The sequence below is a fragment of the Gasterosteus aculeatus genome, chromosome X (assembly GCF_964276395.1).
Source record: "Gasterosteus aculeatus chromosome X, fGasAcu3.hap1.1, whole genome shotgun sequence".
NCBI classification, from domain to species: domain Eukaryota; kingdom Metazoa; phylum Chordata; class Actinopteri; order Perciformes; family Gasterosteidae; genus Gasterosteus; species Gasterosteus aculeatus.
In genome coordinates this window covers 1,738,220-1,753,323 of record NC_135698.1, presented here as the reverse complement: position 1 = coordinate 1,753,323, position 15,104 = coordinate 1,738,220, and the positions used below count along the sequence as shown (strand labels likewise).

The 15,104-nt window shown below is 50.8% G+C and overlaps 1 protein-coding gene across 1 annotated transcript; it reads left to right on the top strand.

Annotated features, from left to right (window-relative positions):
* Positions 1–970: 970 nt before the first annotated feature.
* On the top strand, positions 971–14,227 carry LOC144382917 (beta-2-syntrophin-like). Its single transcript, XM_040162935.2, has 7 exons — positions 971–2,045; positions 10,031–10,247; positions 10,364–10,568; positions 11,533–11,675; positions 11,775–11,971; positions 12,134–12,324; positions 12,433–14,227. Exons 1-7 carry the CDS (start codon positions 1,316–1,318, stop codon positions 12,523–12,525), a joined length of 1,776 nt encoding a protein of 591 aa, XP_040018869.2. The 5' UTR covers positions 971–1,315; the 3' UTR covers positions 12,526–14,227.
* The last annotated feature ends 877 nt before the right edge of the window (positions 14,228–15,104 follow it).

Here is a 15,104-nt window from a genome sequence, read left to right as displayed (position 1 = left end):
AAAGCAACAACTGGTTGTTTTTTTTAAAGAATATAATTGCTTTGTTTTTTAATTCTGGCTCTGTTTTTCACCACGTTTCACCAAGATGAAGTATGAATATTTACCGTTACTTGTCAATCGAAATGCAGGGACTATAATAATCTCAAATCGTGTCCTATTGTCCGGCCTCCTTCGATATTAAGGTCTCACCACAGCAGAGGCGAGCAAATGATTTATTCATCGTATTTGACCACTTCTGCGGTTGAAGTCAGTGCAGTTTTGTGGACCCAAGAAGAAAGAGTTTCTCGACGTGTTGTTTAGTGATTTTGTGAAGGGAAATCAGACGCGTTTGTCTGCGATGGAGGGACAGACATCTTGTCTCAAGCTCTCTTGGGGGAGTATTTTCTCATTTCAACATCACAGCCTCACTTTCCTTCGTGTATTTATAACGGTTGTTCTGCGATTCTTTGGTTTTGACTGAAGGAAAAGACACATTTATAAAGGTGATTCAGAAACGGAGCGTTTTAATGTCTCTCTGTTTCGGTTAATAAAGCCTGCAGAATATGAGAACTACAGTAATAGCGGGCAGCTGCATCCACTAATGGAGGCCGCACAGTGAGGCAACCTGAGCGGGTAATAAGCGGATCCGTAATGCGTCCAAGAGTCCCGCCCCTTCCATCATGAATAAATAACGCTCAGGGCGACGTTTCTATTGGCTGTCTGCTGCTGTCACTCCGCAGCAACGGCGACAGAACTAATGAAACGGGAAGCCGAAAGATTATTCCTTCAGAATAAATGCGTAAAATGGAAAAGAAATTTAATTGCTCCTTCGTCAACCTTTAATTACAAAAGCGTCCATGTCGTATTTCAGAGTAACAAAAAAAAAACATCCAACTTATCCATGTATGCGTTTGACTACGTTGTATGCGTGTTTGTGGCTTTCCAAATCTAAAAGAAGACGTAGCGTTAATGTTTTTTTTTTTTTGCATGTTTTATTTTGAAAGATTTCACCGGACATTCTGCTCTGGCTTTCTCGCGTGGAAGCCGGACAGCTTTAGGGCTTGAACTCAAACAACAAGCCGTCTCCGGACTGGCCCGTCACAGCCAGTTGTTCTTTTCTCCTTCCTTTTTTTTTTTTAGCCGGAGGGCGGAGGAGGGTCCTCCGGTTCTTCCCCGCGCTCCTCCTGCAGCCTCCGCGGGGGTGGGTGTGTCGACGCGGGGGCAGCGCGGCCTGGTCGATGCTCGTGCGCGCTCCGAGAGAAAGAGGGGCAAAAAAAAAAAAAAAAAGTTGGTCGGTGACTTCAGTGTGAGCGCGGAGCAGCCTCACCGGTTAGGAATGGCAGTCTGGACCCGGGCGGACAAACGCGGCCAACTGGACCTTCTGCTGCGCGACCGCTGGATCCGAGTGGCCGCCGAGCTCACCCGAGAAACGCTGACTTTAACCGCCGAGGCGGAGGCGACGGGGCCGGGGGGAAACCACTGGGACTACAACGGCTCCTCGGCGGCCCCGCGGAATGGCGTGCCGAACGGAAACGAGCCGGGGGCGAGTCCGGGGAACCCCGCTCGCGTGCCGCCCTCGGGTCCGGAGCAGCTCCAGAGCCAGAACCAAGGGGGCAGGGCGCGCGGCGGCAGCCCAGGGCGCGGGGGTGTCGGCCGGTGTCAAACCGACGGCAACTACGGTCCCAACAGCCCCGGGAAGTACCCGAATAACTGCGCGAACTCTGAATTCGGAAGCCCCGGATCCAGCTACGGTAGCCCCGGGTCCAGCTTCGGGTCGAGGCAGGGCGACGCTGCGCTCAGCCCGGACGGCTCCTCGGAAGCCGTGCGGAAAGTCCGAGTTGTCAAACAGGAGTCCGGCGGGCTCGGGATCAGCATCAAAGGGGGCCGCGAGAACCGGATGCCGATCCTCATCTCCAAGATCTTCCCGGGGCTCGCCGCCGACCAGAGCCGGGCTCTCCGGGTGGGCGACGCGATCCTGTCGGTGAACGGGAGCGACCTGCGGGAGGCGACGCACGACCTGGCGGTGCAGGCGCTGAAGAAGGCGGGGAAAGAAGTAACGCTGGAGGGTAAGTGAGCCCACGCTACGGCGAGGACTCGCCGAGGCCGAGAGGAGAGCCCCGCGGCCCCAGAACTTATTATACTTCTTACTTATACACTTTATATGTAGTATGTATTATATATATATACTTTATATATAGTATGTATTATATATATAATATATATATATATAAAATATATATAATCTATTTATATATAATATATATAAATATATATATATATAATACATATATATAATATTTTTTTATATATATATATATAAAGGCTATAATATTTATATATATATAAAGGCTATAATATTTAGATATATACGCACTATAGTTTAAACTAGACAGATATATAAACACATATCTGCGGTAGTCTTACCTGCACCCTGAATCTCAGAAATAAGACTCAAACTTTTAACAATAAATTTACTTAAAAATAAAAAATAAAAATCTAAACTAATAACATCAAAATGTAAATTTTATACATGTAGTGTTGCTTCGTCTCCAGCAGTGTAAGAATGACCTGGAGGGGCTATATTAATAAAGAGGATATGGTATTCACACTACGGGTTCCTTTTGAATAAGACTCCCAGGATGCACGTTGTCTGCCATCATCTCACACGCGAAACAACCATCGCCTTGAACACCTCCAGCACTCATGCTGCCATTGATTGATCGATCGATCAGGGCCCCCATGACCCGGCTGGTCTGGGACCAGAGGAGGAGCGCTGCCGAAGTTCCACACGTCGTCCTCGGCGGGTTGCTGGGGGGACGAGACGATGACGTCGGTTTCTGTGAGGCGCTGATTCTGCCCGTGAGCGAACGCAAAGAGGAACATGCTCGTGGGCTGAGGGGAAATCCACATGTTTCACCAGCACAGAGCAGAATAGACAACCAATTGTAGCGTAATGCAGAAGTGTGTTACAGTAGAAGCGTGTCCTAAAACATGTAAGGACTGTGAATAATCCCACCAACTAATAATAGATGCGTTTGGAAATGTACAAGTCGTATGAGGCCATAGAACGTGTATTATTCATCTCACTTGTTTGTTGTCGGATGCGACTGCAAAACGGAATATAAATGAAACCATTGTGGCATTTTTCACCAAAACCGTTCAATGACCCTCAATCGTTGCCTCCTGATACTTTCACCCGCCTTTTAAGTTGCGACGCGGGGGCGGCCGGCCAGGGTTGAGCGCCCGGCGTCCAGCGGCTGAAGGGCCAGATGTTTCTCCTGAGAGTTGGCGGAGACCAAAACGGAGATAAAAAGGAGAGCTAACGGGGGGGGGGGACAAACGTCTAGTGAGCGCTGCTCTCTGTCTGCAGCAACTGAACACTTAGTTACAGGTTGCTCAATATTCAATCGAATGTTTTTCTGGCTAGCAGCAAATGAATGGGAAGCTTGGGAAGAATGTGTCGGCCCTCCGTCACTGTTTGTCAGCTTGGGGCCAGAGGCGAGCTCCGGGCGTCCTCCCAGTGTCTCCTCCTGCCGTCTCCCACGACGGAGCGAGTCTCTCCCAGGACGCCATGCCACGTACACGACACATAGCCCCCCCCTCACAATTAGCTTAGGTGCCCCACATTCCTGACCTCCGCTCGCATGTGCATATTTAGGGCAAAGGTCAACAGCGGAGGCGAAAGTGTTTTATCTGTAAAGGTTGTCGATCCCAATATTCCAGCTCCACTCCAGAGTCTCTCGTCTTCTTTGGCTTCTTTCAATCTTATTTCATTGTATCCAGGATGGACACACAAGATCGTTTCACCTAAAACAGAGAGAACTGAACCAATGGGGGGGACGTGAAGAGATGGAATACGCGCCGAGTTGAGACAATCCGACGCGGGGGAATAAGTTGAGCCTTAGTGGTGAGCGTGGGCGACCGCGGCTGAGCGGAGAGCAGGGTCGTCCTCCAATCGGAAGGGGTGGCGGTTCCATGCCGGGGGCCCTGCCGACCTCTGCGTCCATGTGTCCCTGGGCAAGGCGCTTAACCTGTTGGCATGAAGCCGTAACCTGGCGGATATGCGGAGTTGGAGCTCCTTATTATGTTGATAAAGGTATTTGGGGCCGGATGCGGTCGCCTGGGATCTTGGTTTCGCCCGTTGAGTGAAGGTTTGTTGGCCACAGGAGCGATTTGAATACGGGCTTTTCTGCCCCATTAACCCATGACGTATCCCGGACTGATTAATCCCCCCCCCCACCACCACCACCACCACCACCCCTCCACGCCAGCTGACCGACATAATATCCCACATGTCCAGATGATTAGTTTGTCAGCTGGCGTCTCATTGGTTAATCCCGGCGGCGGGAGGAAGGAGCCCTTTCGTGCGGGTAATTGGAGGACACAGGGGCTATTGAGGGAAACCAGGGCCGAGATCTGCCCGACGGGACGGGACGGGGGGGGGGGGGTGCGCTCGGCCCCCCCTACTGGGCCCCTGTCAGTGCGGTGCCTGCGATGTCCCATCGGCAGATATGTCGCTGGTGTCCAGCCGGAGAACTTTAAATGGACTCCCGGAATGCGACGGACACGCACCAGTTTGCCAATTTTGATTTTTAGATGTTAGTAGTAAATATATTAACTAGTTAGATTCATGCCAGCTAACAAGTGACCATTTAATGCTGTAACACAAATTAGTTTGGGCTATTTCAATGATTTGGAAACGGCAAACATTTATTCCCATAATACGTCAGAAATACAAGTACACGGGAAAGTTAATTTCGTAAATATTTTAGTGTTTCAAGTATTTTTCTACAGTACAACCTGCTTGGTTTTAACTTTCAGGTACTCTCTTGCATATTTTCAGTGGTATCCAGTTGTATAGATTTGGCAAATCAATCATTCAACGTGTCGTTGTTTTCAGGTGTCCCAATATTTCTGAGAGTTTGGAGCACAATGTGTCAAATGGATCATTTCTCCAACAAATCGTCCCCATCAAACTTTTCGACCTGTCCCGTATCCTGACGTACGTCGAGTCAAGTGGTTATTGTCCGGTGGTCATAATGTACCCCAGTGAGCCACTCTCAACCAATCAGAACGCTGGATTTCATCTACCCGTATTCTAGTCGGCGATAACGTACAGTCGCTGTTCACAGGAAAGTGGCCTATAGGGTGCCGGTGTTGTAGATCGCACACTCGTGATTTCCTCAAGTGCTTCAGTGGCGGGATTAGTGGTGTCATTTAGCAGAGGTGTCAAGTAACGAAGTACAAATACTTACTGGCTATCTATACTTTACTGGAGTATTTATTTTTCAGACGACTTTTTACTTCTACTCCTTACATTTTAAAAACAGCCTCGTTACTTCCGGCTTGTCGTAGTTCAAAAACACAAACACAAAAAAAACCCCATCCAGATAAACGGCGCCATGCGGACAGTGAACGTGATTGTGGTTGGATGAGAAGTATAAACATTTAGCATCCAGACACCCGGTTGGTTTTCTCCGCGATGCGCCGGCAGATCGGAGCGACACCGGGTGGGAAAAGCGGTGGAAAGTTGGTATTTATCGACACGGACCCTCCTCCTCTTCCTCCTCTTCCTCACGCAGATTCCACGTAACGTTAGATGATGACCGTGAGTTTGTCCTAAATGTTTTATTGAGAGTCTGGCACAACACAGCGACTTTCTTACATTACTTTTGCATTTCTACTTTTAAGTAGTTTTGAAACCAGTACTTTTATACTTAAGTAAAGCGCTTGAGTCGATACTTCATCTTCTACAGGAGTCTTTTTAAACCCCAGTATCTGTACTTCTACTTGAGTAATGAATGTGAATACTTTTGACACCTCCTGTCATTTAGCCACTTTACAAAGAAAGGCCCTAAAATGAACTTGAGAGATCTCCACTGATCTAGTTCTGCTAGTAGAACGTCTAACCAAAAGCATATTGACTTTGACAAATGCACAGAGGAAGTGCCAAAAAGGCTGATTTATGTGCAAATGTGCAATTATACTGCGTCTGCACATTTTCACTCCCAACACATTTTGTAGCTCACGAAGTCGCATCTCTGCGTTCGCCTTGTCACGTGGACCCGAATTGTCGGATGTCGGCGTCATCAAATCGTCCCCTTTTTAAGATACGAAGCGGGGTTTGAACAAGAGGAGCGATCAGTAAGCCCCCCTGAACGAGTTCCCGACGCCATTGTGAATGTGTGTCTGCACGCGTGAGGACGTCCATCACACACACACACACACACACACACACACACACGGACATGTTGTTCCCATTAGCTCTCTAATGCACAAAGGGACTTTGAGGGAGGAGGTAAAAGGGGGAGAATGAAAAGGGGACGAGTTTAAGAAGCAAAAGACGGAGGTAAAACCGTCCGAGAGGGAAGGGAAAGAATGGGGGACAGGAGGGGGACAGCTAGAGAGAGACAGTAAGACTGTAAGAAACCAGAGAGCAGCAGGCCAAACCACAGAGGAATTTCTGGGCAGTTTTGGGGGGGGGGGGGAAATACCAAAGCTGGGGTCTGACTGCCTCACCCGCTGCTCTGCAAGCTATTATTTTGTAATTTCGGCCATACCGTCAGATTGTTGCGTGTGCGCGCAACCAAATATGTCGAGTCAGACTCTTCCACGCTCCTGCACAGCATCCTTTTCCCCCTCCTGTCCTCTCGCACAGAGAGCTTTTCAAGCTGCGCTCGAAACATGTCTTCGTTGCACGCGTCAAAATGACACGTTTAAGGTCACAATGTAACTGGTCCTCTGTGTGCGGACCTAATTAGAAGCAAAAGCGGTGCTGCCAGAACTACTAATGAGTTCATTTCACTCCCAACAAAGAGGCCGACAGACATGGCGTGCGAGTTGAAAGCACATTTTCTATTCGAGATCGATTTATTATCCGGCAGGAAAGCGGGCGGCGTGACTGGAGCTGGACGCGGCCGTTGCCGACAGGGCGAAATGGATGCAGCATCTCGGCTGTTTCAGAGGCCACGTCTCGTGACCAACTGTTGGATGTCCGTGCTGGCTGGCGGCTGTAACTAACGATTATTTTGATAATCGATTAATCGGTTGATTATTTCTTCGATTAATCGATTAATCTGATTTTTTTTTTTTAAACGGCATTAAAAAGCTATAATTTCCAACCCTTTATTCTAAAACGGAACCTCAAATTCGTCAGAACTAGTTCTCTATACTACACTCACAAACACACCCTCAACGCATAGAAAAATGAATGGTCCAAAAGAGGCGAGTAAATAAAAACGTGTCTTAGTCTTAGCTAACTGCTTTACTGCTGTTATTAGCGAGCTAACGCTAGCTTGACCAGCTGGATGACGAGTGAACAGGAGGCTTGTTTACGTCGCTCACGCTGAAAACGGGACAACGACACAACGAATCGATAATGAAAGTCGTTGCCAACGCTTTTAATCATCGATTTTTATCGATTCGATGTTGCTGCCCTAGTGCTGCCGTCTAAAGGCTGCGGCGCTCACGGCGCTTTCATTTAGCCAGAGAGTTGAATAGGAGCAGATGGACGGTGGTCCGCGGTGGCAACATCTCACAAGCTTCACGGCGGCAATGTATCACCGTTAATGTATCACCCAATTCCTAATCATAGCACGTCAATAAACATATTATATATCGAAATTTAGAGCCAGAGAAGTGGAGAAAAATAATGGACAAATGTGACATTACCATATTTATGGCGCCATATTTAAAGATTTTCCAATACCTAAAAATCTCCTTTTTTGAAACGACTGGATTACTTCAAGTTTCCCGCCAAAAACCCACATTCCACAAGATTTGAACACCAGAACTTTTTATGTTCAGTTTTTATATTTGACCTAATAGAGCTTGAACGCGTGTCTCCTATAACAATCCCCCATAAAACATCAGCCTTCAGCTCCGTTTTGTTTAGACCAAGCGGGGACCCGGCTGCCCGCCGCCTGCTAGCGGCTAATGCTAACTGACTCGCCTGCTGCTTTTCGTGGTGGTCGGAATTGTCGTTGCTAGCAGCTCCTCTCGCTGTTGTTTATCCGAGGGTCATAATCGGCTGGAACCAACAGTTTCTAAGTAGTGAGATCAACAAATTCAGAAACTCCTGATAATGGTGACAACCTGCTCCCACGTTCCCCTTTACAGAGAACCACGTTCGTTGTGCAACTCCCGTCGGCCCGCGACGCAAAACGAATTGTTCCCATTTCCTCTTTCTCTGGGCCACTGATTAAACGGGTGGATCTGCAGAACATTAACGCACATGCACGCACAGCTCCCAGTTAAAACCTGTTATCCGGTAGGACTGACACGGATAGCTCTTTTGCCTCTTTTCAAATTGAGCCACCAGCAGAGATATTTGCGCGTTCCGTCCGTGCATTAATTCCAGACTTCTTCGGCTTCTCAGGTTCAGTTCACCCCCCCACATACACAGGAGACCTGGGCCGTCCTGGAAAGGAGCTTATTCTGGTTGCAGGTCCTGGCGTGAGCTCCAAATATAACACACATTGCGCCTCATGTCGCGGGGAGTTGGACCTGCTGACGGGCACTCGCTTTGCAGACACGCGATGCTACACGACTGCAGATCGCCGCAGTACTGCGAAACACATGACGCTGGACCGCCGGGGCGCCCGGAGAGCAGCGTCGCTCGGCGAGCTATTGGGTGGAAATGCGAAGATGTAAACATGATGTAGACCGCAGAGCAGCGCCCCCCCCCCCCCCCCCCCCCCCGGGGTCGTCTCTCTGCGGACGTAAAAAAAAAAAAAAAAAATCTCGGCCGCACATCTCTGCGGCAAATCCGATTATTAGGCCCGAAAGCGCAGCTTTGCAGAAAAGACACCCTCCCCGCCGCCCCCCCTCCCCCTTTCTGCGCGGCCCGAGGGCATAAACACTCCCCCCCCCCCCCCCCCCCCCGAAGCACTTATGTCTGCAGAGCCTGTGGGCGATGCGGCGGCAATGAGCCTTTGCTTTCTTGGCTGGTTGCCTCAGCGTCTCTACCGGCCCTTCCTCCTTGAGTCATGCGCCGCGTAACGCGCACGCACACACACACACACACACAAAGCGTGTAGGGACTCATGCGTCGCAAAGGAGTTCATCTTTCTGCAGCCCTTCGTGCACACGCTTGCGCCGGCCAAAACCAACACGGTGAGCTTCGACAGTGACCTCGCCTGCACACACACAGAGAGAGAGTTTGGTTTCACGCGTCGTCAGTCGACTGGAGGAGGAAGTGCGTCCAAACATCTGACCCGTGCGACCCGGCGACCCAATGCGCACACCTACCCGGACGCACTCCGTGCATGCGAAGCGGACACGTGCGTTGGGGGGGACAAAAGCTGGTAATGAGGGGGCCCCCCCCCGGGGCCAAATTTACCAAGCGGATCAGAATGGACAGAATTGAGCCAAAGCTTTTCCTGCGACTGTTTTCTGAAGTCTCACCCCGAACGGGGCCCCAAAGTGTATTTAGGAGCGACTGGGTGCTATTGGGAAGAATCCCACGGACGTTTAACAGCTGAGCAAACTCCGTGTTTATTGTAGTAGGATGAGATGTTTCTGTGGATCTCAAATATTTGTAAAAGGGCCGAAAAATGAGGCCGGTTCAGACGAGCGCCGTGGGGGAAACTTTCATTTCACGCATTTGATGCTGCGTTTATTCAAGTTTCTCTCCAAAACCTGCAAGATTTACACTTCAACAACTCACGAGAGTTAGAAATGACTTTAGTTCTAAACTGTTTTGCTGAATGGAACGTACGTACACGAGCGCAGAGCAGGTCAACGCGGACGAGGATCAAGCGAAAGCAGAGCGCAGCCGTTTGTTCGATCCGGTTTTAAAGACGGTTCAGAGATTTTTTTTCTCAAAAGCCAAACGGTAATATTTCACGAGAAGCGTACATTGTTGATGATGGTGTTGGACCAAGCAGGACCAGCTGATCCAGCCTTTTAGACGGGAAGCGGGACGTTTAAGAGCCTGGTGTCATAATCAGATATCGAGTATGGCATCAAGGTACCAAATTAAAATAAATGATCAGGTATCAGGTGTCCGTTGGTTGATTTTTAAACCGCGTTCCTCCTTTGTCCTCCGCAGTCAAGTACATCCGCGAGGTCTCCCCCCTCTTCAAGAAGCCGTCCCTGGTGGCCGACCTGCCGTGGGACGGCGCCCGCGCCCAGTCGCCGAGCTGCAGCGGCAGCGAGGACTCCGGGTCGCCCAAACACTGCGGCGCCTCGCCCAGGGACCGGAAGGTCATGAGCCTGAAGATGTGCTTCATCAGCAGGAACCTCACCATGCCCGACCTGGAGAACAGGTACGCCGGGGACGAGGCGGCGACGACGTTTGGTCGCAAAAAGGCTAAAATATCGTAACTTTTGAAAGACATTTTTTTTAAATTATTTTCCTCTCGATCGCCGGCGTCCCGCTCAGGCTCCTGGAGCTGCACTCCCCGGACGGCCAGCACACGGTGGTGCTGCGCTGCAAGGACGGCGCCACCGCCAACTCCTGGTTCACCGCCGTCCACACCAACGTCGCCGCCCTGCTGCCGCACACGCTGGCCCACGTCAACGCCTACCTGGGGGCCTCGTCCCCCGCGCACCCCCATCTCCAGCACATCGGCTGGCTGGCCGAACAGGTATTTTGTGTGTTTACTCCCCCGCTCGGCCGATGGGAACATGCAGTTTCAATGGTTTTTAAATCATTATTAAGCATCCAATCACAGGCGGAAGGCCAATAACTACATAACTAGACTTTTCTACGGTTTCATTGAGTTCACGGACGGGCCTAGCCTAGCTTAGCATGCATCAAGGAAGTTCCTTATGCCCATCGCAGTCAACGTTTGGTGCTTTTCAAGTCGTCCAGAAACGAAAGTTGAAACACAGGTTGCTTTTGAAAGGAAGGAGAGAAAGGAAGTGTTTTTTTTTTTTTCTCCCCCAAAATCACTGCCCGCGCACAGATCTCTGCGCCGCGGCAGCGAACAGGAAGCCCGTGTTTTCTTGGACGTTTAACCCTTTTCACCGCGATGAAGGGCCCCCTTCAGGGCCGGGTCCCCGCGCCTGGCTTTGTTTATCTTGACCGGGTTCAAACAGGAAGCGCTGGTGGCGTCTTCCGTTGCGTCGCACCGTTTCCTGCAGAGCCCGCCCACTGACGGCGGCGGCTGCACACACACACACACACACACTCAGTCAGCCGTGACTCATCCTGACACTCGGGCGCCCACTGACTGTCAGGATGAGCTATTTAACCACATCACCTCCCAAAATGCCCAAGAAAGAGATTAACATGGTCAATAAGTCATTTATCTCAATTTATATGGGAAGGTGGTCTCAAGTTTTTTTTTTAAATGTTTTAATAATCGTCAAACTGCCTCACCTGTGTACAACGTGTGCCTGTGAAACTACGTCTTTATACCTCTGTTGTAATTTGCATCTGCTCACGTTTCTGGCATCGACCGGCGTATCTGTAATTAAGAAGATTTAACTTTGTGGGGTCGGTAACTGTTTCACGCGAGTGGAACGGGGACGGATGTCCTTCGTGGATCGCGGCGCCGCCGTCCGTGCCCGCGGGCGCTGACTGTCTGGACGCGCTCCCTCCCTCAGGTGCAGCTGGAAGGCGGTCGGCAGCAGCACAAGCCGGTGGTCATGGCGCTGACGGAGAAGGACATTCTGCTCTTTGAGTCGGTGCCGTGGAGCCGGGAGTCCTGGTCGGCGCCTCTGCTCACGCACCCGCTGCTGGCCACCAGGTGAGGACGCCAAGACACGCGTCTCGCCTTCAAACGCCTCCCCGTGGACACGCTCCAGCAGACCGCTGCCAACACGTGTTCCTCTGCGCTCCTCCCCAGGCTGGTCCAGTGTCGCGGGGCCCGGGGCTCGCCGCCGCAGGGCTCGGACACGGCGTTCGTCACCCGGACGGGCACCGGCCGCGGCATCGAGTCCCACGTTTTCCGAGTGGAGACCCAGTGGGATCTGTCGACGTGGACGCGGGCCCTCGTGCAGGGGGCGCACGCCGCCGCCGAGCTCATCAAAGAAGTCTCCATTGGTGTGTGTGTGTGCGCGTGTGCGTGTGTGTGTCCCTTCTGGGCTTCCGTAGCAACATGGCCGCTGTGTGGAGGGGGCGGGCTCCCCGTTGGTGCTTTCACGAAGCTCCGCCCCAGAGCTCACTAACCCCTCCCCCTCCCTCCCTCCCTCCCTCCCCCTCCAGGTTGCACGTTGAACCGGCAGGACGTCCGGCTCACGCTGCACTACGAGAAGGGCTTCACGGTGACCAGGGAGCCGGCGGACCCCCCCGGGGGCGCCGTGCTGTTCAGGTACCCCTACGAGAAGCTCAAGATGTCCGCCGACGACGGGATGAGGAACCTGTACCTGGACTTCGGGGGTCCCGAGGGAGAGATGGTGAGACAATGGGATGAAACGCACAGTAATGATGTCAGTGGTGTTTGACGTTGGGATCACGTGACCAGCGGCTGGTAAAAGGGGGGGCGTGTCTCTCCGTCCTCCCAGGTGTTCGACCTCCACTCGGGTCCCAAGCCGGTCGTCTTCGTCCTCCACTCCTTCCTGTCAGCCAAGCTCACCCGAATGGGCCTTCTGACGTGAAAGAGCCGGCCCGCCGCCGCCGCCGCCGCAGCGCCGAGACCCGAGGGTTCATTTCCCATTTCTTTCTCTTTTTTTTTTTCCTCCAGCTGAAGCCGCGAGTCAGACTTCCTACTTCTCCTCCAGCCTGTTGCGTTCATTTGTATTGCGATAAAGGGGAACGGCGTCATGAAAGCCATGAAGTGTCCAGAGACGGTTGCACGAAAAGTATCGAGTACTAAAAATAGCCGAACATTCCATGAAACGATGCATTGATCATCTGACGCGAGGTTATCCAAGAAGCTCCGGAAGGACTTTTAGACGATGCCTATCATTCCACGACAGCCTTCCTGTGTGTGTGTGTGTGTGTGTGTGTGTGTGTGTGCGTTTTTAGCGCATTAACTATTGTCGTAATCAGGAGCGCCAACTGTGCCTTTCCACACGTTAAACGTATCCAAGGAACTCTTTGTATCGCTTTTCTTCTTTTGCTGCCGCGATAAAGTTTAAGCTTCCAACTTTTGCAAGCGATAGTTTTACTCTTATAGTGCGAAGCGTGTTACTTGCTAACAGTAACTCATGTTACTGTGTTGTTGTTGTTTTGTGTGTGTGTGTGTACCCGACGATGGCATGACCTCCTCATACTGATCTCAGTAGTGGATGGCGGTCGTTTGCTTGAGGTAGCCGGTGTCCCGTTGCCGTGCCGACGCCAGCGTTTCTCCTGGCCGCGGACCGTAAACACGCGTCCCGTTGTGTTTGGGGTTAGACGACGGCGTTTTGCTTCTGCTTCCGTTAAAGCCTCGGGGCGCCGACCAAAGTCCGAGGGAGTAACCGTCACGCAAACCGTCTCGCTTCCTCCCTGAGCTTTTACTCGCATCCCTCCGTCTCCGTGACAACGGAGGCCTTTGGAGCGCCGACGCACGTGTGACTGAAACGAAAAATGAAATCGCGTCAGGACCGCCGCGTGTTATTCGCTAGTTGGCGCGCTAGTTCGCCGTGAGCGAACTCATTGCCCGTCTTCCCCGCGGGCCCCCTCCGGTCGCTCCGGTCGTTTTTTTCCCGGGGAAACCGTCTTTCGGTTTCTGTTGCTACGGGAACCGTAGCAGTCGGTGGGGCCTCTGTTGGACACAACGGAGAAGTGAAGCCCGGGTGAAGCTCCGTCCTCGGATACGGGACCACCTTCCTTCTGTTTTTTGGGACTCGGACGTCCTCGTGAGGGTTTTAATTTGCCTTTTTCTTCGTTCTCTTTTCTTACACCGAGCGGACTCGCGTACCCATGTAGCGCCGCGTGCGTCAGTCCCCGTGTGGCCCTTGTGCTCCGCCCTCCTCCCATTGGTTCCACGTCGGTCCGACCCCGCTGCGCAGACCTGATTGTCTTAAGTTGGTCCACCGTCTTTCAGCTCCACGCACTAACCAACGGAGCCCCCTTTTTTTTTTTTTTTTTAATCTGTGAATGTAAAACCTCTCCTCTGCTTCCCCCTCGAGGCGCCTCGTTCGCCTCCTGGCGACGGGGAGGCCGTCCCGTCTATGCAAAGCAACGTTTCCACGAAGTGGGTTTCTGAACCAAAGGTAATATCCGTGGCAGCTCGCGTCGCTCACAATCATGGAGCACAACGGGAGGAAGCGGCAACCTGTCATATGCAAACTCCTCTAGACTTCCTTCCAGCGTGCCGTATATACAATGTAATAATCAAATGTAAATACCTACCAATAAAACTGTTACAAATCACAGAGTGTTTGTTTGTGGCAGAATCAGATCACAGGGGCCTGACGATTTATAACGGACTCGGACTCGGAGGCACGTGTTGTTGTTTTTTCCTTCAATCGTGTGAGTGCTACTCCAACGTGCAGCAGCCTCACGCATCTCTTCAATACGCTGGAACCAAAAAACGGAAGTAAAACTAGAATATGTCATTTTCTCTCGGGCCGTGAAAAGGCTCATCGCCGTCTGGCATTTGGATGGAAAAGCAGCTCAAATCAAGAGAGAAATCCAAATGGGTTTTAAAAGAACATTTGAACTTTTGAATGGAGTTTGAATCCGTATGTTGAAATGCAGCTCAATGCGGCTAGAAAGTGGGATGATTACAAACTCTGAGCTGGGAATTACAGGGCAAGTGTGTTTATCGGAATAATTCCATAATATCAGCTGTCTTAAGCCCTAAAAAGAGTTGAACCTTCTACTCTTCCAATTGGAAAAACTAGATCCATCCCAAGTTTCCGGTGCTTTTTATTCCAAAGTCTCTTTTCAATTTCAACATTAAAAGCATCTGTTGGTCGGAATGTAGATGAATCAGGGACAGGAAGTGCAAAGTGTTATTTAAAGTACAGACATGACACGCTGCGGGTTGAAAAGAGTCGTACAGAGTTATAGCTGGCTCTGGATTGGGAAAATAAATGGGGGAAAACGTTTTCAAAAGCCACGTTATTTAAAATGTATAGTGTGTAAAAAATAAAAGTCCCTAAATGTTCACACGTCTTAGTAATGGATATTATACAGTGTGTGGAAATGCTAAATCAAAATTGTATCATTTTATTTTATTAAACAAGTCAAGCAACCTATTTTTAAAGTTCAGTACGTGAACAAAACATCACATGAAGCCATATTA

Coding starts and splice junctions, on each gene's coding strand:
- LOC144382917 (XM_040162935.2), top strand. CDS start 1,316: ATGGCAGTCTGGACCCGGGCGGACAAACGCGGCCAACTGGACCTTCTG. Junction 2,046..10,030: donor GAAAGAAGTAACGCTGGAGG/GTAAGTGAGCCC, acceptor TGTCCTCCGCAG/TCAAGTACATCCGCGAGGTC. Junction 11,972..12,133: donor CATCAAAGAAGTCTCCATTG/GTGTGTGTGTGT, acceptor CTCCCCCTCCAG/GTTGCACGTTGAACCGGCAG.